The sequence below is a fragment of the Vipera ursinii genome (genome assembly GCF_947247035.1).
Source record: "Vipera ursinii genome assembly, chromosome: 4".
Taxonomy (NCBI): Eukaryota; Metazoa; Chordata; class Lepidosauria; order Squamata; family Viperidae; genus Vipera; species Vipera ursinii.
The window spans coordinates 88,719,866-88,742,490 of NC_139514.1; the positions used below are offsets into that span (position 1 = coordinate 88,719,866).

General features: G+C 38.0%; 1 protein-coding gene across 4 annotated transcripts in view; it reads right to left on the reverse strand.

Moving 5' to 3' along the window:
• The window catches only part of UXS1 (UDP-glucuronate decarboxylase 1), a 64,216-nt gene extending 43,796 nt beyond the window's left edge, over positions 1-20,420 (reverse strand). For all 4 annotated transcript variants that reach the window (XM_083363005.1, XM_083363006.1, XM_083363004.1 and 1 more), the window contains exon 1: positions 20,158-20,420. In XM_083363005.1, coding sequence (XP_083219131.1) covers positions 20,158-20,257 — 100 coding nt within the window. In that variant the 5' untranslated portion in view covers positions 20,258-20,420. The remainder of the gene's footprint in view (positions 1-20,157) is intronic.
• Positions 20,421-22,625: the final 2,205 nt, after the last annotated feature.

Here is a 22,625-nt window from a genome sequence, read left to right on the forward strand (position 1 = left end):
CTACTTGCATTTTTACGTGCTTTCGAACTGCTAGGTTGGCAGAAGCTGGGACGAGTAACAGGCGCTCACTCTGTTATGCGGCACTCGGGATTCGACCCGCCAAACTGCCGACCTTCTGATCGACAAGCTCAGCGTCCTAACCCACTGAGCCACCGCATAAAAGCATAAACATCCTACGTCACTTTAAGAAGCATGTAAATTCTTTAAAAAGCTACAGCATTTCATTTTAAAAAGCTACATGAATTTCATGATCAAGACTGACTTTTCTCACTAATACACATCTAGCACAACAAGGACCTAAACTCCAATTTTCCTTATTTTTTGTCATTAAAAGCCATATACTGGTACCACTGCTGGAATGCTTTTGTCCTAGCATTTTTTAATATATATATAATATTTAAAATGAAATGTGGTTTATTCAACTCTAACGTACTTTCTTATTAAAAACTACATCTAAGGTACTCTACACATTATGCTGAGATTGTGGTGTTATTTTATTCAAAACATGAAACAGCAAGAGACTCTTTTACTAATAGCAACTTCACGGAAATAAACATGGAAACTATGAAACACTTAAAACATTTTATAAGAAAGCAACAGCAGGCATCGTAATCACATCCATCTGGTGGAAGCAAAATCAATATTCTTAAGCTCTCAAAAGCTATTACCCTTATACAGAAATCAGTAATAGCTAGAAGAATAACTTTCCAAAAGGAGGTCACATTATAAAAACAAGCTAAAAAAAAGTTTGAGAATGTTATCTTAGTAAGCTGACTAATGATTCAAAATTCTGCAGAAACACAACAATAAAAAACAGAAAATCCCATACAATATGATTGCATGGGAAGGTAATCTAAGGTTCCAAGTAACCTTATCCAGAGAAAGAGAGAGAACTTTAAGGACATATAAAGGTAAAGGTAAAGGTTCCCCCGCACATGCGTGCTAGTCGTTTCCGACTCTAGGGGCCGGTGCTCATCTCCGTTTCAAAGCTGAAGAGCCAGCGCTTGTCCGAGGATGTCTCCATGGTCATGTGGCCGGCATGACTAGACACCAAAGGCTCACGGAACGCTGTTACCTTCCCACCATAGTGGTCCCTATTTTTCTACTTGCATTTTTACATGCTTTCGAACTGCTAGGTTGGCAGAAGCTGGGACGAGTAACAGGCGCTCACTCTGTTACGCGGCACTCGGGATTCGACCCACCAAACTGCCGACCTTCTGATCGACAAGCTCAGCGTCCTAACCCACTGAGCCACCCCGTCCCTTTTAAGGACATATACAACTGATCTATACTGTTCTGTCATAGCTGGAGAAGGGAAGTAACTATTCTTTCAGCTTCTATACTTCAGCCTGTCTATGTTCTGTATAGGCAATACTGAAGCTTAGCTTTCTATGTCTTTGCTCTAATCTTTGGTTCCTTCAGTGATGCTGCATGGATCAACAGAGCATTCATTTTTCCTATACTCATTAGCAACAGGCAATTGTTACAGCAGGGGTCTTGAAACTTGGCACTTTTATGACTTGTGGACTTCAACTCTCAAAATTCCTCAGCCAGTGTGCCTGACTGAGGAATTCTGGGAGTTGAAGTCCAGAAGTCATAAAAGGGCCAAGTTTGAAGACCCCTGTTTTACAGTCTCTTCAGTCAAACGAATGCAGTGTTTTACAGTTTACATTTAAATTAGGGATCCACAGGTGATGACTTGTGGTGACACATATATAAATTATATGGTTTTTGACTGGTCAAGAATTAGTATTTTCCAGAAGGAGAGTGGCACATGCTGTGAAGGCTCTTTTCTTTCAAAGGAGGGGACACACCATAGCATAGGAAATGCTTTATTGCAACACACAACTTCCCCAGCAATAGGCAATTGTTTTGGGTGAACTCCACCCTAGTAGGTTTTGCAAGGTGATGTTGCAAATAACCATGTCTTTAATCCTCAGTCCTACATTCCATAACCTTTTCCCAAAGGTTCTTGCACTAATTGGGGTTGTAGTGCTGTTTCAGTGCAGTTGCTATGAAGCTCACCATAGCTTGTGGTCCTGGAAATGGACTTGCCTACTTGAAATAGTTGCCAATCTCCAAATGTTGCCTTCGCTTTCCTGTCTCTAGTCTGTACAAAATGTTATTTGTAGTCTCCTTTCCTCCTACACCCCTCCCTACTCTATCTTAGCATCTGTTTTTGTAAACTAAGGGGCTAAGTGGGGTGAGGTCGGCAGGTCTTTGAAAACATCAGGGTGTGTCTCAATTATCACAGGCAGCTGCAACACTTTCTTGGATCCTTGTGAGTGAAGTGAATGTATGAAGGCATGAGAGAAATGGGGCTAGGAAGTATTTCTGCCTGGCTGCAGCTTCTTTTCCCAAGCACAGATAGCAATCACATCACTCTCTCACACATGAACACCTTGTAACTAGCAGTCAACAACAAAAACGCTTATCTTATATTGGGTTCTGAAATGCTGGTGGGAGGAACACATGTACATTTATTTTGTGAAGTACTGAGATGCAACACTCCCAAGAAACTTACTACTCTGCTGAGCTCCAATAAACATAGGGATTCAACACTGTCTTTTCTTGACCAAATATCTGACATTTTAGGAACACCAATATAGAATGGAGATAACCATTCTTTAAACTTTACTTACAAGAAGAAATAAATATCCGGTTATATTTACTGCAGAATAATTTTCAGTATTAATCAATAGCAACACAACCTTAGAACAGTAACACTTAATAGTCATAAAAAGATGCACATATTCATGGATGTATTTTTCAGCACTTATCATTCCCCCTATGAAAAACATAATGGAGAGCTAGTTAATTTTGACCAATATACTATGCTCAGAATCTTAGGATTCACCCTTGAGGTTTTTTTTTCTTCTTCTTAGCATTTTCCTGCAAGTGCAGGTCCACTTTTTTTCGGATCAGCCAAGTGGTTTGCAACAGGAAATGATGGATTGGCCTGTTGCCTGAGCCTGTTGTGTGAGGCTGAGAAAGAATGACTGGCTCAAAGTGACAGGTGGCTTTCATGCTCCTGGTTTCTAGCCTGATGCCTTAACCATTAGACCAAACTGCCATTCTATTCACCTTCTTGATACAGTACAATGCCTAGAATAGGAAATCTCAGACAAATTATATTTTTCAGGAACTGTATTTTTTAATTATTCCACAGCTATGTCTTAGTGATAATTTCTTCTATCCATGTTCATGAAACACAAAATATATTTTATATTGGGGTCAAAACAAAGTATCTCATGCAGAATATTCTGTAAAAACCGTTTTGAAATGTCTGCATTTCAGGGTAACATCTCAAAGCTGTTTAAGCATTTCATGTTTCATGAAATAAAACAGTGTTTCAAGTATTTCAGCGGTAGAAAACAATGGGAACACAGAAAAAGGCTTTTGCTTTATAATTCTTCATCCCTGGAATAGAAACAGAGAGGAAAGAAGTTCATGCTGAGTGCTACCAGCAAGTCAGCTTGCAGAAGGATTGGCAGAGGAAATAAAATAAAGGAATAATCCCATTGTGGCTTCACTGACCTTCTATTCTGCCTTTCTTAAGTTCTTTTTTTTTTAAATCTATCTTTCCTTGCCTGAGGAAAACTAAAGAAAGAAACATAAAAAGAGAAATTGCTAGGTGGCTCTTTGCATTTGCTTTTTAAAGGACATAGAGAACTTAATCTGTCACATACCCATTTCAAATCAATTACCTCCTCCAGGACAGGAAGACATCCTGGCACAAAATGGATTCCAGTCAGTTCACAAATATGGTTTGTTTACATAATGTTTTAAAAGGAAACCTCTTGCATGCCAAAACCTAACCTTGCAAACAATCAGGAACATGGATTGCCTCTGTCTACCCCAATACTTGCAGGTTTATCTTCATACTTCCCACGGCCAGCTCCCAACTTTCTTTTTCTTGTCAGCCTGGCACTGGCTGGGTAGGGCAGGGCAGGGCAGAGTAGAGTAGAATATAGCTTAGACCTAACAGATCGAGAACATTAGTGAAGAAAAAGAAAGATGAACCAATGCCCAGGATAGAAGCTTTATTGTGGAAAACTAAAACCTCTCCTTGCCTTGTACATCCTAAATATAAGTTATATTTACATCCTCAATAGCACACAGAAATCATAAGTCATGCATTGTTCAACCTTATTCAGCAAAACATTTTTCTTATACCTGAAATGCTAATGGAATGATACGTGACAGCACACAGGTCAAACCAACAAGTGAAAACATCCTTTTGCACCACACAGGAATGTGAAGAGTGTGCACACACCTCAAACTTTGCAGGCCAACTAGCAGAACCTTTTTGTATTTTCAATTGCATTCTGTAGTCTCCACAAACAAAAGGACAAAATTCAGTGCAACAATGAATATCAAAATGCCCAGGAAGCCAGTTAATCTTTTTGTTTTTTCAAATCCCCTTGAGCACAATTCCTTTGTCCAAACAACAAACCACCAAATCCATCAGCATAACAAACTTTTTTTGGGAATACTACCTTGCTGGTTTGTTAAGATAGTCGTCCGTGTGTATGCACACAGCACTTTATTTTTGGTCCTGATGATTGTAATGCTTTCAGAGTGCCTTAAAGACATTGAACTATATTGCAACAACAATAAAACCAGAGTATATGCAGACCATTCAAACCAATATTGTACTTCTGAATACAGAATACCAGAGTTGAAAGGGATCTTGGCTATACCATTCAGAACAAATGGCTGTCCAATCTCTTCTTAACAATTTACAGTGATGGAACATCCACAACTTTGGAGGCAAGCCACTGTTTAATTGTTCTGTCAGGAAATTTCTCCTTAATTCTAAGTTGGATCTATTCTTGATAAGCTTCCATCCATTACTTCTCCTGCCCTCAGGTGCTTTGGAGAATATGTTGAGCCCCTCTTCTCTATGACAGCCCCTCCCATTATTGGAAGACTGTTATCATGTTATCCTAGATATACCTGGTTATCCTAGATATACCTAATGAGAAGGAAGGACTCACTGGAGAAGAGCCTAATGCTGGGAAAGGTTGAGGGCAAGAGAAGAATGGGATGACAGAGAATGAGGTGGCTGGATGGAGTCACTGCAGCAGTAGGCGTGAGCCTAAATGGACTCCAGAAGATGGTAGAGGACAGGAAGGCCTGGAGGAACATTGTCTATGGGGTTGCAATGGATTGAACATGACTTCTCAACTAACAACAACAAAATCCTAGATATACCCGGTTCCTGCAACCATTTATCATATATTTTAGCCTGCAGCCCCCTAATCATCATTGATGCTCTTCTTTCTTTCTTTGTGGTGACCAAAACTAAATGCAGTATTCCAAATATGGTCTTACCAAAGCAGTATAAAGTGGTACTAACACTTCACATGACCTTGATACCTTCCCTTCTAGCTCTATTCTGATTAATTGATACTATCCCTACGTTAATGCAGCCTACGACTGCACTGGTTTTTTTTGGCAGCTGCAGCACACTGCTGGCTCATATTTAAGTGATTGTCCATTTGGATGCCTGGATTCCTCTCACTGTTACTGCTTTTGAGCCAGGTACCATTTATTTTATACATATGCATTTGGGTTTTCTTGCCTGTGTGAAACCTTACTTTTCTCACTACTTAATTGCATTTTGTTGCATATGGCCCATTGTTTAAAACTCTCAAAATCCTTCTGGATCTTGAACCTATCTTTTAAAGTGTTGGCTATTCCCCCCAACTTTGTGTTGTCTGCAAATTTGATGAGTTCCCATTCCCATTCTACCTGCTTTCCAGCTGTACATGATGTCCCATTTTTTCTATAGGACTTTTTAAATGTTTATATTCACACACACACACACACACACACACACACACACACACACACACACCCTATCTTCTGGGTATTTAGGTACTGGATCAATGGGGGAAAAGAAATAGTCAGACTGAGAATAGCACTTTCACTGTGCCATATAACCCTCCCTTAAAATGCCATTGCAAAAATCACCTTGAGGTCCTCTCTACATGGCCTAATCCAGGGGTAGGCAACCTTGGCTCTTTTGTGTCTCGTGGACTTCAACTCCCAGAATTCCTGAGCCAGCCATGCTGGCTCAGTAATTCTGGAAGTTGAGGTCCATGAGTCATAAAATAGCCAAAGTTGCCTACCCCTGGCCTAAGCCAATGCAACAGGGGAATGATTGATTTTACTGTGTTAGGCCAGAAATTAAAACTCAAAAGATAACAATATAGTGAAAATATACTGCTCAAAAAAATAAAGGGAACACTTAAACAACACAATGTACTGTATTTAATAGTAGGATGTCTTATCTTGTGTTCCCTTTATTTTTTGAGCAGTATATTTCTAAAGCAACATGGAACGCTTGAAACAATTCCACTGGAAACAACAACATTTTCTTTCACTATCCAAACAACAGTCACAAAAGTGGGCTTTGTTTGGGGCATGAACTACTCAAATAGTTACTTAAAGTTCAGAATATTTTTTAATAATATTTTATTGGTTTCCCAGTTTTACATTTAAGTATTTGAAAAGCAACATGGTGGCAGGGTTAAACAATAATTCAATAATAAAATCTTTAGTACAAATCTCAGGTTACATCATCAAATATTTCTTTAATTTTTCCCTTAACATTTATTATCTCATATTCAAGCTAATACATTTCTAATTATATCAATTTAATGAAAACATCATTATTACATTTATCAATACATTTTAGCTTATACATATTTTAATTAATCTTTGTAAAAAATCCATGTCCTGTTGTTAATTTTTACTTAATTTTTAATTTCTCATTAATATTCCAATCAACCTTTAATATCCATAATTTTCAAACTTTGGGTAACCAAGGTTTCCCTTATCTCACTTCATAAGAAACTGTAATATCCAGAATACACATTTTACCTTTTTAAATGTAATCTTGTTCTATTTCCTAAAAATTTTCTATTTCCCACCATATTAAATCTTCTACTTAATGGCTCCCGACCTTCGCTCTTTTCGCCCCGACCTGAAGACTTGGCTATTTGAAGTTGCCGGCCTGGACTGAGGGACTGGGATTTTGGATCTCAAATTTTAAAAATTTTAAATTTTAGAATGTGCTTTATTGTTTAGGGCTATTTGGTTTAATTTCATTTTAATTTTTGTATATTATGTGTTGTTCATAGTGTTTTAATTTCCCTGTACACCGCCCCGAGTCCCTTGGGAGAGGGGCGGTATATAAATCCAAATAAATAAATAAATAGATAGATGATAGATAGATAGATAGATAGATAGATAGATAGATAGATAGATAAATAAATAAAGTATTCCCTTTTAATAGATCAAAACCATTATATATATTGCCTGGGTTAGTCAATAAATCTAACACATTCCTGATAGTTAATTTTCATTTCCCATTTAAATCTAATTTTTCAATATTAAACAAATCAAATCCTTATTTTCCACTAATTTCCAAGTATTTTGAATCTAATAACCCAAATTCCCCTTATCCTAACATCTCCTTTTAACCCTCTAATTGACAATATAAAGTACCCTCTAATAACTCAAAACCCCAATTTTCAACCTTATTCTAGCTTTCTTCCTTTGCCAGCTAGGCTTCCATATCAATGCTTTTAGATCATCAAATAAATCTCCCTCCATTTTTATATGTGTTATTTGAATCAAAGGAGACCATTTAATTGCCAGTTTTCTGGAAGGACTTGCCCATTTGTATTCATTAAATTGTTGCCCTGTGATTCCAGTCCCCCATATTTGCTCTAGTATATTTGTCTTCAATTCAATCTGTTCTTCTTTCTGAAATTTCTTCTGGTTTGTATAGAAAGTCATTTCCATTTTCAATAATGTCACTTCTTTGTCTGGATTATCCATCAGCTGTACTTGTTAGTCAATTGAGTCCTCTGTCTTAATATTTAGCTGTTCAACTTCTTCTGCTGTCTTCTGCATTGTTGATTCTTTAGTTGCAATCAAAATTTGGCTTTGTGCATCTCAGCTGGCAGTCTTTTAGGTCTCATTTTGTCACAAGCTGCAAGGATGGTTTCATGTGCTGCTTTTAGCATAGAGAGGATTTTTTACTGGTCTTCGTTCATCTCTCGTGTATTTGTAAACAGTCTTTCTAGTAGAAGTTGTTTGTTAAACAAAAATCAGTAAGGGTTTGCATTCACAGTTTAGGTCGGCCAGTTTCACTGCCCAGCTGTTCTCTTACAGTTGGATAGTGCCAAGGTCAAGACAGTCTTATCTAAGTCTTGGCTGTGAGCCAAGTCTCTTTTTAGGAAATAACAAATTGCCATACCAAGCTTCACCACAAGATGTCACTGGTACCATTTAAGGTTTTTTAAATCTCAAATTTTTCTGGGTTCTTTTCCAATTTTATTTCTTTTTTTCAGATAATAATAAGAATTTCCAGTAAGAATAGGACACTTTAGGGTCCGCAAGTTTCAAAGGCATATAAATCCAGTTCGATTAATGATTAAAATTGTTCTTTTTGATGCTTAATTCCCCTGGGTAGTCAGACACCACTATTCTTAGAGGGTGGGGTAGAAATTCCCTTTCCTCTCTCCTCACAGGGGGATAGTACTTCAAAGAGCTGTTACAGGAAAGTACTTAGGGTAGAGAGAAGATAAAATCTCAACCAGCTTCATCCGCGTTGCTTTCAGTGTGCTTGGTAGTAAGTTTGACTTTGGCTGTCAGCAACTGAGTGACGGGCCATATTGCTATGGCCGATCTTTTTCCCGTCAGTTTGAAGAGCTGCCCCAGATCAAGTTGAAGGGTTGCCGCCCTTCCGTGATCAATTGGGGGTACTCTTCTTGTTCGTCGCCCCTAGAGGGTGACTTCCGAACCTTTCCAGGGTCCCCCAGCAGGAGAAAATCGGACACTGAAGACAGAGCTCACCTCCATGCATCCGCCAATGCTGCGATGGCAAATTGGAAGTCATGCTCAGAACATTTTGACCTAGAGTTGATCTACAATTCTGATTTTTCTGTATCAGCATTCAGGCTATTATGTTCAAGAGAAGTGAAGAATTATTATGAATTATTAAGCAAACTCAATTTTTTTTCTGCAAATTATTAAGCACAGTATTGTAACAGGCTTCTATTTACTTTTTAATCCAATCCAACAAAAAGAGAGGAAAAATTCAAATACCACTGTGCTAGCAGCAGAACAGAATAATATAAACTATACCTTATACAATAATTAGACAGGCCATACACCATTCTAACTTAGAGCCTGCAGAAGAAGTGCCTTCCTAAAATCAGCAGGGTTAAGACCAAACAGACTTCTTGGCCATTATCCAAGGTCATTTTAAATATATATATAGTGCCAGTAACAATTAACGGTGAAAGACAGAAGCACAATGCACATTGTGAAACTTTCATACAGCATTCTGAAAACAAATATTCTCATCTGTAACTTCATAAATTGATAAATGAATTTGCACTTTGCCTCCTCTGAATAAAACTAATGCTTTCATTGGCTTTCAGAATGCCACCTACTTAAAATAATTACATTTTATTTATATATCAAATAGAATAATGACATAACTTCCAATTATATAACAGAAGTAAAAATACTGAACTTTACTAACACATACACTTCTACAGATAGTCCAAAGATTATAGATATCCTACTACACACCAGATGGGTCGATATGGTAGACTCTGAGAGAAGCTAAACCCAAGTATTGGCTCCATTTAGTAGAGAAATGTCAGTTTCAACTGTATTATAAACTCTAGCACATGAACTAGGCCAGTCTTGTAATCAAAATAAATTACCCAAAAGTTAATTTACTGCAATTTTGTGGAGAAAATTCAACATTTTGAGACACATATGGCTTTAAAATTCATACCATTTTTGTTTAAAAATATTGCTAAAGTGTAGTGGTTAAGATGCTAGTTTAGAGCACCGTGGCAGGATGACATCCTTTGGAAGCTCCCAAAGGATTGTCGCTTTTCAGCTGTTTGGGGGGGTCTGTCTGAGTTTCAGACAGATCAGAGCTGTCCTGTAGGGACGGTGAAAAAGGGAGGCACAGTTTTGGCAGGACAGGAGAGATCGCAACCTCCTGGAGAGCCAACGGAAGCTTCTCGGACCAGCAGCTGTCAGACGGCCATTGTGAGCCGTCACAAGCCAGGGCGGCCACTTGGAAGATCTTGAAAGTAAGTTTGGAGGATTGCCTGGGTGAGAACATTGAGAATCCTTAAATGCTGGAAACTGGGGGGGGGGGGATAAGAAGAATTTGAAGCTGTGGAGAAGTGGGGGAGGGGAGCAGATTTTTAAACTGCCCCTCTCCTGGAACTGTAGCAGCGGATAACAATAGAAGGCAAAAGAAGGCAATGAATCAAGTATCTCGGCTGAGAATACCCTTGAAGCTTAAGAAAAAAAGGGAGACTAAGTGACCTTGAATGACAGCTGCTGGACTCACTGATAAGAAGTTTACAGAGTCTGGTTTTTTTTAGTTTGCGGAATGGTGGATTGTTTTTTACTTTGATTTTTTTTTTCTTTTGGACTAAGGCACAGAGACTCTGAAACGAACAAAGAGTGTAACCTGTATGGATTAATTTCTTTTTTTATTTTTTTTAAAGATATAAGGATATTTGGCTTTTTCCTTCTCTTTTTCTTTCCTTTTCCCTTTGTATTCACCTTTACTTGTCAATGAAAATTTTTCGTACTCTTTTTTGTTTTTGGAGTACATTTGGATTATAATACCCCATCAACATTTGGATTACTGGAGAAAATGAAGAAAACCACAACACACCCAGCAACAGCTACCCTAATATCACAGAGTCCGGTGGCACAGAAATCACTGGGCAACACAATGCAGCAAGATAGATCCAACAAGGAATTGAAAAATATGATACGTATCTGGCTCTACACACAGACTTCAAAGAAGGGATTGGCAAACTAGAAGAGGACCTAAAAGAGGTCAAAGAACTGATGTAGAAAAATGAACAAAGATTGCAACAAGCGGAAGAAAGAATTGAATTAACAGATAAGAGACTAGAGGAGATTGATAACTTACATTAACAGACAGGAACCAGGAGAAAATGATCATTGCTTTAGAGATGGATAGAGCTGATTATTATTTAAGATTCCAAAATGTTGAAGAAGAAAAGGGACAGAACCTAGCAGATGTAATGGCGGGAATATTAGTAGAAGCATTGGAGGAAAGCAAGGAAAAGATAATTAATGATATAGATAAGATATTTAGAATATACACTAGATATGCAACGAGAAATACTCTCCCCAGAGAGGTGCATATAAGATTTACTAAAAAAGCATTAAGGGTAGATATACTACAGAAGCTGAGAAATGTTAAAACAAAATATAAAGGAAGAGAGATAGTGATGTTAAAACAGATCCCAAGAAGAGTGAGAGACCTGAGAAAGGAGTATCAATTTCTGACAAAATGCTTAATTAAAAAAGGGATAAATTTTAGATGGTTAATACCAGAAGGAAAAATGATAAATTGGCAAGAACAGAGATATAGACTGGACACAATAGAGAAAGCAGAACTTTTCTATGATCAATACTTTTGGCAGCAAGAAGAAGAAAGGCTGAGAGGGGAAAGAGTAATCAGACAGCAAGGAGATGAGACAGAGAAGCAATGCAGTAAGTATAGCATAGAACAGGAGGAAAGGGTGTTGAGAGAAGGGACAAGAGCAAAAGAGGCAAAAGAGCAAAGAGAGATGAGAATAACGAGAGCAACTAAAATTTCAAATAAATAATCATGGAAGAAGAAATAAAAGCAATTTCGATAAACGTAAATGGACTGAATTTGGCTATAAAAAGAAAAAGAACACTACATAAATTGGGGAAATTAAAAATGGATATAATTTGTTTACAAGAAAATCATATTAAGAAACAACATAAAAATCTACTAGAATATCCAAAATTGGGAGAATTATATACCTCACTTGCAGATCAGAGTAAAAGAGGTGTGGTATTAAATATACAAAAAGCAATACAAACTACACTGTTATATTCAGATGAACAAGGGTTAATTTTAATGGTGGAAGTAATTATGAATTGTAAAAAACTTTATTGGTAGCAATTTACGCCCCAAATGAAAACCAAGAAAATTTCTATTCAAAATTACACCAGAAAATAATAGAATTGGAATTCGAAAGCATATGTATGATTGGAGATTTCAGTGCTATTGTAAAGGCCGGGCTGGATTATAATACGACAAAAAAAATAAGACCCTAAGGAGAACACTTCCAAAATCGTTCCATAATATGGTGGACGAATTAAATATACTAGATGTTTGGAGAGAAAAATATCCGGAAAAGAAGCAATATACATTCTATTCTAACCGACACCTGTCCTGGTCGAGAATAGATATGATATGGACATCAATAGACTTATTTACAAGTACACAAAATATAAATATAGAAACAAGCACATGGGCGGACCACAACCCAGTCACAATTACATGGAAAGGACAAAAAAAAAGAACAAGATGGACATTAAATCAAACTGTATTGAATGAAAAAGACTTCCAGCAATATATGGAAAAAGAAATGACTTTCTTCTTTAAGGAAAACAAGATACCTCACTTCAAAATGTCTGGGATACGGCGAAAGCGTACATGAGAGGACTTGCTATATCTTATATGGGGAAAAAGAATAAACAGAAAAGACAAATTAGGGAAAAACTGGAGGAAGAATATAAGACTCTTGAGAAAGAATTATAGAAAGATACACAAAACAAAAAGATTACAAATTTAATGGAGTTGAACAAGCATAAAATGAACTTAAAAGAAAATGAAGAGGTGGCAAGGAAAATAAAGGCAGCTAAACAAACCTTTTTTGAACATGCAAATAAACCAGGGAGATGGTTGACATATAAAATTAAAAAGGAGAAAGAGAAGAGATGGATTAAACAACTGGAAGATGCTGAGGGGACTTTACAACACCGGAATGAAGAAAAGAAAAAAATAGCTTGGGAATATTATGAGAATTTATATAAGCAACAAGTAGTTTCAGATGATAGGATAAAACAATTGTTAGAAAAAACAGAGATACCTAAAGTACCAGAGAAATTTAAAAAGCTACTAGAGAAAATAACAATGATGGAATTAACAGAAGCAATTAAAAAACAAAAGAATGGCAAAACACCAGGACCAGATGGGCTACCAGTGGAACTATATAGAACATTGCAGGAACTGTTAGGCAATGTAATGCTGGAACTCTATAATGAACTCCTCTCTGAAGCTAAGATACCAAATTTGTGGTCAGAAGCACTTATTACCCTGATACCAAAGGAAGAAATGGAAATACAGAAAATAAAGAACTATAGACGGATTTCCTTGCTGAATGTGGACTATAAAATATTCGCATTAATCATGGCCGAAAGGCTTAAAAAGTTCCTAAATGAATTTATACATATGGATCAAAATGGGTTCCTGCCGAAAAGACAGATTAGAGACAATATGCAAATTATATTAAACACATTAGAATATTATGAAACACATCTCGAAAAACAGATGGCATTGATGTTTTTGGATGCGCAGAAAGCATTCGACAATGTGAATTGGCAATTCATGATAAGACAACTACCGATTATGGTTATTGGGGAGAAATTTATAAATGTAATTAAAGCAATTTACAATAAGCAAATAGCCAAAATAATGATTAATGGAGATATGACTGAAAAGATTAACATTATGAAGGGAACAAGACAGGGATGCCCTTTATCCCCATTATTGTTTGTATTGACACCAGAGATACTAAATAGAACTATAAGACAGAAGAAGTATATAAAAGGTATGAACGTTAAGAGAGAAGAATATAAGCTACAAGCTTTCGCAGATGATTTAGTATTTATCTTGGAGGAGCCACTAGAGACAGGACCTGTATTAATAGAACAAATAGATAAATATGGTGAGGTAGCAGGTTTGAAGATTAATAAAGATAAAACAAAAATGTTAGTGAAAAATATTACTGAAAAACAAAAAAAAAGAATTGATGGGAAAGTTAGAGATACAGATTGTAAAGAAGGTAAAATATCTGGGGTTTCACCTGACAGCAAGATGTACAACAATTAAAGATAACTATTACAAATTGAAAAGACAAATCGAAGTAGATTTGGATAAATGGAAAAAGTTACAACTATCATTAATGGACAGGATTGCAATAATCAAAATGAATATATTACCACGATTGTTGTTTTTGTTTTCAACAATACCAATAAGATTGGAAAAGAAATATTTTGAGGGGCTAAATAAAATAATTTTGAAATATATTTGGCAGGGAAAAAAGGCAAGGATTAATTTAAAAATGTTACAGGATGCAAGAATCAGAGGTGGGTTTAGCTTACCTAATTGGAAATTATATTACCAGGCTGCAGTAATGTCACAGATGAGAGAATGGATTTTACTGAGGAATACTAGATTATTGACATTAGAGGGACATGATTTACAGTTGGGATGGCATGCGTTCATATGGTATGGGAAAAATAGAATACACAGCTATTTCCAGAGACATTATTTTTTATTTTTATTTTATTTTAATTCCATTTATATCCCGCCCTTCTCCGAAGACTCAGGGCGGCTTACAAACATAGCAGTAGCCTTCATTCTATGTATATGCCTGCTTATTAGGGCTTTCACACACACCCCCAAGCGGCATTATTACAAAGTCAGCTTAATTGCCCCCAACAATCTGGGTCCTCATTTTACCTACCTCGGAAGGATGGAAGGCTGAGTCAACCTTGAGCCTGGTGGGATGCGAACCTGCACTAATTGCAGGCAGCTGGTGTTACTTAAGGAGGCATTAGCCCACTGCTCCACCAAGGCTCTTTATATCAGGAATTCTTTCTTGATGGTTTGGGAGAAAATAAAGAGGAAGCATTACTTGAGGATTCCAGATTGGCTCTCAATGATGGAAGCGTTAATACACCCCAATATGTTTAACATGGGAAACATTATAAGATATAAAGACCTACTAACAGATACGGGGAAGCTGAAAACCAAACAACAATTAGAGGAACAAGGAATAAAGATGGATTGGTACATGAGAACGCAAATACAATCTAGATATGAAAAAGATGCTAAAATAGATGGTTTTAATTTGGGGAGAGCAGTGTTAGATGAAATACAGGACCTGAAGAAAAATGGATTTAAAAAATGTATAGCTACTTATTATATAGGGAATTAGAGGAGGAGCAAGTTAAGGAGTCAATGATAAAATGGTCAAGAAATTTTGGATATACGATTGAATTAGATAGATGGCAGCAATTGTGGGAAAGAAACTATAAACTGACAATGGCGACAGCATATAAAAAAAATATGTACAAGATGTTCTACAGATGGCATATGTCTCCAGAAAGACTAGCTAAAATGTTTAAGGACAGATCTATGAAATGTTGGAAATGCCATCAAATACCAGGCTCTTTCTATCATATGTGGTGGACGTGTGCAGAAGCTAAAACCTATTGGAACATAATCAAATCATGGATGGAAAAGATGATACAACAACGTATAGAATTAAGACCAGAAATATTCCTGTTGGGTATTTTACCAGAGAAATATAGCAAAGAGAACACATATTTGATTATTCATATAACCACTGCAGCTAGGATTGTGTTTGCACAAAACTGGAAGGCACTGAAAGCTCCTCCAGAAGAAGAGGTGATCAGGAAAATAATGGAATGTGCGGAACTGAATAGATTAACAATGATAATTAAAGATAAGACAAAGTCAGAGTATTATGAAATTTGGGGAAAATTTTATGAGTGGGTGAAAAAGAATATGCTTAAAAGACAGCTGACACTAATTTAGATGGAAGAAAAATGAGGAGATAAGGATATTATCATACCTAATATAGACATTGAAAATCCAAGGAGAGGAGCTGCTCGGACGTCACCCCTGAATTGTATCGGAAGAGGAACGGGAGGGAAGAAAGGAGAGGAGAGAGGGAAGAGAGTAGAGGAGGGGGAAGGAAGTAGGAAGGTTGGAGGGAAAGAGGAGGAGAAACTGGGAGAAACGGGAGGGGAGTGGTGAGGGAAAGAGGAGAGGAGAGGAAGAAGAGGGAAGTAGGAAAGAAAGGAGAAAGGGAGAAAGAAAGTAGAGAAGAGGGAAGAGAGAGAAGGAGGGTGGATACAGTGAAAGGGGAAATGGACGAGCAGCAACCAAACTTACGTGTATGTGTTTATGTATGGCGATATATTTGTTGACTTGTCTGTGGAAGAAATGGGAAAATAAAATTTTATATATATATATATATATATATATATATATATATATATATATATATATATATATATATATATATATATATATATATATATATATTTCAAATGTTAACTATTTAGATTACCTTGCTAGGCCCCAAACATGGGGCAAATCTTTATTTCCTGTTTTCAGCCTATCTTGAAGGCTATCGAACAGGCAGTAGTCACACCGGACAATTCATATATTTGTGTAAATTACTAACAAAGAATTAAAGGGAAACTGAGATGCATTTCTGACTTGTTAGTCGTCATCAGCCAGCTATACCCATCTGAGATTCGAACCAGGGCTGATGCATCTCAGTTTCCCTTTAATTCTTTGTTAGTAATTTACACAAATATATATATATATATATGCTAGTTTAGAAACCAGGAGATTGTGAGTTCTTATCCCACCTTAGGCCTGAAAGCTGGCTGGGTGACCTTGGGCCAGTCCCTCTCTTGTCAGCTTCACCTCACAGGGTTGTTGTTGTGGTAAATTGGAGGAGGAAAAAGTGTTAGGTATGTTTGCCACCTTGAATTACTTATAAAATTATAAGAGCAGAATAAAAATCCAATAAATAAATACAGTTACTTTACACAAAAAGGAGTCAAGTGGAAAACAAACTGCAAGCTTACATAATATTAAAAAGTACAACTGGTATGTCTAAAGCATTTTTTTTTAAAAGTCCCTTCTCCAAGTTGTTTGAAAACCCCTGGAGATTATGTCACACTTTTTGAGAACTCTGCAATAATGTTATTTCAAAGACAAACTACCTATGTGGATAATTTGAGAGACATCCATTTGCATCACAAATACATAGCTAATGGAGACCTTAATATCCTGCAAAAGGCAACACAAATATTTAGCAAACGTCATTAGTTTCCTCAAACATGCAAAACTGAACCATCATAGGTGTTGTATGTACTAAATGCCTTACCCATTGTTACAAAATTTCTAAAATCAATGGAAAGCAGAATCAATTATAATGCTGGAAAACTCATTTATTATTCTCAGTCATTGTCTTGTTATACATAGCCAGTTTGGTGTAGTGATTAAAGCATCAGACTAGAAACTAGCAAACTGAGAATTTCAGGCCCATGTTAGGCACAAAAGCAGCAGCTGGTGACCTTGGGCCAGTTACCTTCTTTCAGCCCTGAGAAGGAAGCAATGGGAAAGAAACCACTTCCAAAAAACTTTGCCAAGAAAACTGCAGCAAGCTGTCCAGTGGTCTCTGAGAATTGGACACAACTGAATGGAAAGAAAAAAAACAGCTTATATCAAAAGCACGTGATCAACAAAAGATAATGGTAGAATAATAAATAACACAGGTTGGACACCAATACCTTAAGCCTGACTATCAGAGATAACACACAATAAAACCACAAAAAAGCAAAAAACTTTCTTTAAAGCCGACTTTCTTTAACTGAAGCTCTCCAAACTCGATTATAATTCTTGCTCAGCAGAACCAGTTAAGTCTTGTAGCAACTACACAAATGGAAAATATCAGATAGGAAAGGCAATTCTAAGCTTTTCTGATAATACAGAATGTTCCACTGATACATCTCATATAAAACAAATGTCCTGCATGCAAACAAGTCTATCAATTTTGTTTTCTATCAAGTACCACATTATAATAACATTCAAGTATTTCTCATGTTGATTCAACTGAAATTATCCAATCTGATCTTAAACTTCCAGACTGTAAACGAAGGTTTAGAAAAAGGTACATGAATCCTCAACTAGGCAGTTAGGTATTGTGATGGCCCAATACTTCCCAACCCAAGTAAGATATTCTTGGCAATTCAGGATGAAATGCTGGCCTTCCACCAGTTGTTGCACTTCCTTAGGATACTTATTACACGTCAGAAACTTCTCTTTGTAAATATGAGATAAGAATACATATGGACTCCTTTCATAAGACACCACACAGGAATTATAAGTATTTAATTCCAAAAATATCTAGACAGGACCAGGCTGAAGATTGGTATAGACCTGTGTAAATTGTGATTTAGGTGACAATACAGTGAAGAGCTATGGGTGTTTGCAGCAACTCGTGGCGTCTTCAAAATGATGAAACATCTATCTTAATATTACACTGCAAGTTCTCTCCTTCTTATGTTTGTATGAAAAGTCACAATGCAAGTATAACATGGCTACAGTTTGCATGCTCTGGAATGCACATGGGCATAGTACAGTGACAGTGAACATACAACACCCATGTCAAAAGTGATGCATCATGATGTTTTGGGTGTCACATCAGCATTCACCAACACCTGACAACTATTCTTAAAAGCATAAACTATTTCCATGTGATTTTCAGAGGTTGCAGGGACTGTGTGAGAATGGGTGTGCTCTCAGGCAGCCTCTAGATCACAGGTCTGCAACCCGCGGCTCCAGAGCCACATGCGGCTCTTTCAGCCATCTCCTGTGGCTCCCAGTCCTCTGCCATGTGCAGCCCCCCCAAAAAAAGTGGGACTAAAAAAGTTCAACCAATCAATTCAAATATGCAGGGTAGGTGCATATCTCGCCTTGGCTCCACTCTTCAAACCCTGTTCTGCGCATGCGCGCATATACGCGCATGTGCGCACATTTTTTTTGCGGCTCCCAGTTTTTCCTTTTGTGAGGGAACCGGTTCCGAGTGGCTCTTTCACTGTTTCAGGTTGCTGACCCCTGCTCTAGATCCTCCAGAAGTCACAGAAGTGAACTGTGCTCTTGCATGGTATCTGGAGTGTCTGAAAATCATGTGAGAATGGGTCGTGCTCTCAAGTGGTTTGGGACAGCTTCAGAAACTGTGGGAAAGTATTTCCTCAAAAGAACGAAGGCCTTGTGCAACCTGTAGCAGCCTCAGTGGGCCAAAGGGGCCTGTCCAAAGGAAGAGAACACTGCCCAAAAGATACTAGCATGTGGTGCTGCGAGGTGGCCTTTTTGATGGCGTAGTGGCGCTAGGGCTGAAGTTGAGGCAGTGCTGCCATTGAGTGCCACTGTGACCCCGTTTAGGATGGCCTGGATGCAGGGGAGAATTGTTTCTCTTTGGTTTGGGGAAGGAGCAAACATGCCAGCAAAGTCAAGTTAGACATGTTCCAAATTTCTGAAAGGCCAATCCCAAAAGGTTTCCAGTCACTGGCACAGATGCTTTGGATGCATTGTTCAAACCCTGAGGATGTTACCTTGAAACCCTGGACAGCTACTAAGAACTCCAGAGCTTTACTCAATTACTCTACTGGTGGCCAGCAAGTCAGATATCATAGCCTGTTAATTAACCCTTGATATCCTCTCTAGATATCTTGGACTAAAAGCTTTGTAATCTCCAGTTGGAACTGGAGTCCAAAACATCAAGAGGAACTAAAGTCAGCAAACAGGATTCCCATTTATATTTGCTGTGTTGTGTCTTCAAAGACCAGCGTGCTCCTTTTTTATCAGCTGAGGATGTGAAAAAGTTAGTTCCTTAACTGTCACCAATTTCTATCTAAATTAGAGAAAATATATTCAAAATCACAATCATAACACATTTCAAAGCAAAGAGACATTGTGGTCAGCTGTATAATCAGGGCCTAAACCAGTGACAGTTGGTGAAAGAAAATTTTGTTTTTGGACTTCTGTAAAGTTTCAAAGGAAGCACCTGGAACAGAACCCGTGATGGAGAACTCCAGGATCCTTTCCCCTTTAAAAATAAGACACCCCCCCCCAAGGTAGGAGCCTGGCAATCTCAAGTGACCCACAAACCTATGGCAACCTCTGGATTGCTACAGCACGTCTCCCAGCCGTCTCCCTTGCGTTGTTGTTGTTGTTGTGCTTTCCCAGCGGTGCATGCAACACCTTCGATGTTGCCTTCGGCTGGGCAAAGGGGCGCGCTCAAGGAAAGCAGCCCGCACTGCCTTCCCGGGGGCAGAAAAAGCATGCCAATTTCCCGGCCTGCCCGAGGGAGCCGGATGAATGAAGTGCCCCTCTCCCGCTGCTCCACTTACAGACGACATAGGCGACCAGAGCGAGCCCCATCAACAGCTTCATCCTCCGTCTCCTATTGATGGCAGATAGCACGCGCTGCAGCGACCCTTTACTCAGCATCCCCAGCCAGGTGGGGAAGACTCAGCCACGAGCAGCAGCGCTCGGCACCGCAAGGCATCAGCTTCACCCTCGGGATCCCTGAGCCGCCGCCGCCGCCGTCGCCTTGCTCGCCGCAGACCTCCTCAGTACGCCGCGACACCAGCGGCAGCAGGAACAGTAGCCAGTCCAGTTCCTGGCAGCGACACCACGCATGCGCAGATGGGTCCTCCACTTTTCTCCCCGCCCTCCCTCCGCTTCAGCCCCTGCTTCGGCAAAGCAACGGGACCCGGGCGGCGGAAGGAGAGAACCCGATGTTGAGGTGGCGGAATATGAAGTCACTTTTCCTACTGCGCTTGCGCAGAAGATTTCACCCCCGCCACCTCCCCCCCCCCGCATCACAGAAACGTTTCAGGCGCCTCGCGGTTGTTGATGTCAGTGTGTGAAGAATCAAAGTGCCCGCTTTCTTTCATCAGTTTTTACTTAGGATGGAGCAGAAACAGCTGTCAGAACACACAATTTCTTCCCATTGATTAAATTATTAGATACGGCTGTGCAGTTTTTGACATTCTCAGAGCACCAAGTATATGTATGTGTAGATGTATATGCACACATTTGTATAGGTTACGTGAGAGCCAATTTGGTGTACTGGCACCACATTTGGCACCAAGTTAGAAACTATTCCTGCTTTAGGCACAAAGCCAACTGGGTTACCTCGGGCCAGTCGCTTCCTCTCAGCCCTAGGAAGGAGGTAGTGACAAACCACTTCAGAAATCTTACCCAAAAATTTTTCGGACTTGTGCAGGCAGTTGTTAGGAGCTAACCCCTCCTCCCTCCCTCTCTCTCCCACACACATACAGACAGACACACATGTATATGTGTGACATTTCTGAACTTTGGTGTTGGAGATTTCTGAGAATACAATACCATGGACAGCCAAGAAAACAGACCAATAGATCATTGAGCAGATTAACTCAGAGTTGACACTCAAGGAACATGTATATCACAGATCTTCATGAATATTTCATGGCATTGATTTAAAACTACTATCAAAACTGTCTGTGATTTCAGTCTTCAGGGAGCATAGTGATTTGTATGGGGCATTTTCCCCAGAACAACTTTCAAGAGGCATTTTGCACTGAAAATTATGGGCTACACTGAAAATACTTTCAGTCTGATGATTCCCTATGCCCGAGGCTACAAAGGCAAGAATCTTCAGTCATCTTCATGATTTTTATTCATAATCCAACGGTTTGGTGTATATAAAATGTCACAGTTTTTATGCCAATATTATAATTTTCTTGGCTTGATAATTCTTGTTATGACTGTTCTTTGATGAATTTGACAATGTTGGTATCTTTTGAATTATTGCATTGCACTATGTGTATTGTTTATTTTGCTTTATGTCACTTGGAGTCAGATGCTTTATGTCACTTGGAGTCAGATGCCTAAAGTGACATAAAAAAGAAAGAGAACAAAAAGAAATACAATTTGAATAACTGGCCAAGCATCTTGCCTGATATGTACCGGTATATTTATCTTGGATGTTTTAATTGTTATTATTTAAATGTTTTATTGTTTTAATTTAATATTTAAACAGTGTCATTGATTGAGAAAGGTGGCTAAAGAAAAATAAATAAATCCATTACCATACATTGAATCTGTAAGAAAACATGGATGCAGTGATAAAAAATGTTATAGTTAAGGATCTTAGTAAATTGTTGAACTATTACTAACACATGGAATTATTGTAAGTTTCTATATTTTAAATTTTTATTATGTTGTTTTATATTATAACCTAGTGAGAATCTGTATGATTTAATCAACATATAAATTGATAAATAAAAGTCATCACATGCATTTGTACTTTCCCATTCAGGAAGCAGAGACACCTGCTAGTTACAGCCTTTTCCCCATTCACTGCCTTTTAATCACTAATGCTAGGAAGCTCATCAGGAGAAAGTTGTGTTGAATACATTTTACTGCCTTGAGTTATTTGTAAAAATAATAATGGTGGGATGCAAATAAATAAATACAAATAAATAAGTAAAAATAATCAGGAAACCTTGATTTGTTTGCTTATACTGTTTTGTTTAACCTTATATATTCTTTTTGACAACTTCACCTTAATAAAAAACAAGAGAACATTCTACATAACCATTCTTCTCATTATTAAGCTATCTACTTTTAACGGTCATGAAATTTTGGAGAATATGAAACATTGACATAGGAATACTTTATCTAATAATGAATAGAACAGAACAGAACAGAATAGAAAGGGATCTTGGAGGTCTTCTAGTCCAGCCCCCTGCTCAAGCAGGAGAATCCATACTGTTGTGTAGTGAGTTCTTCGTGCAGGAAAGGAGACGAAGCAATTGAGTTCAACAAAGCT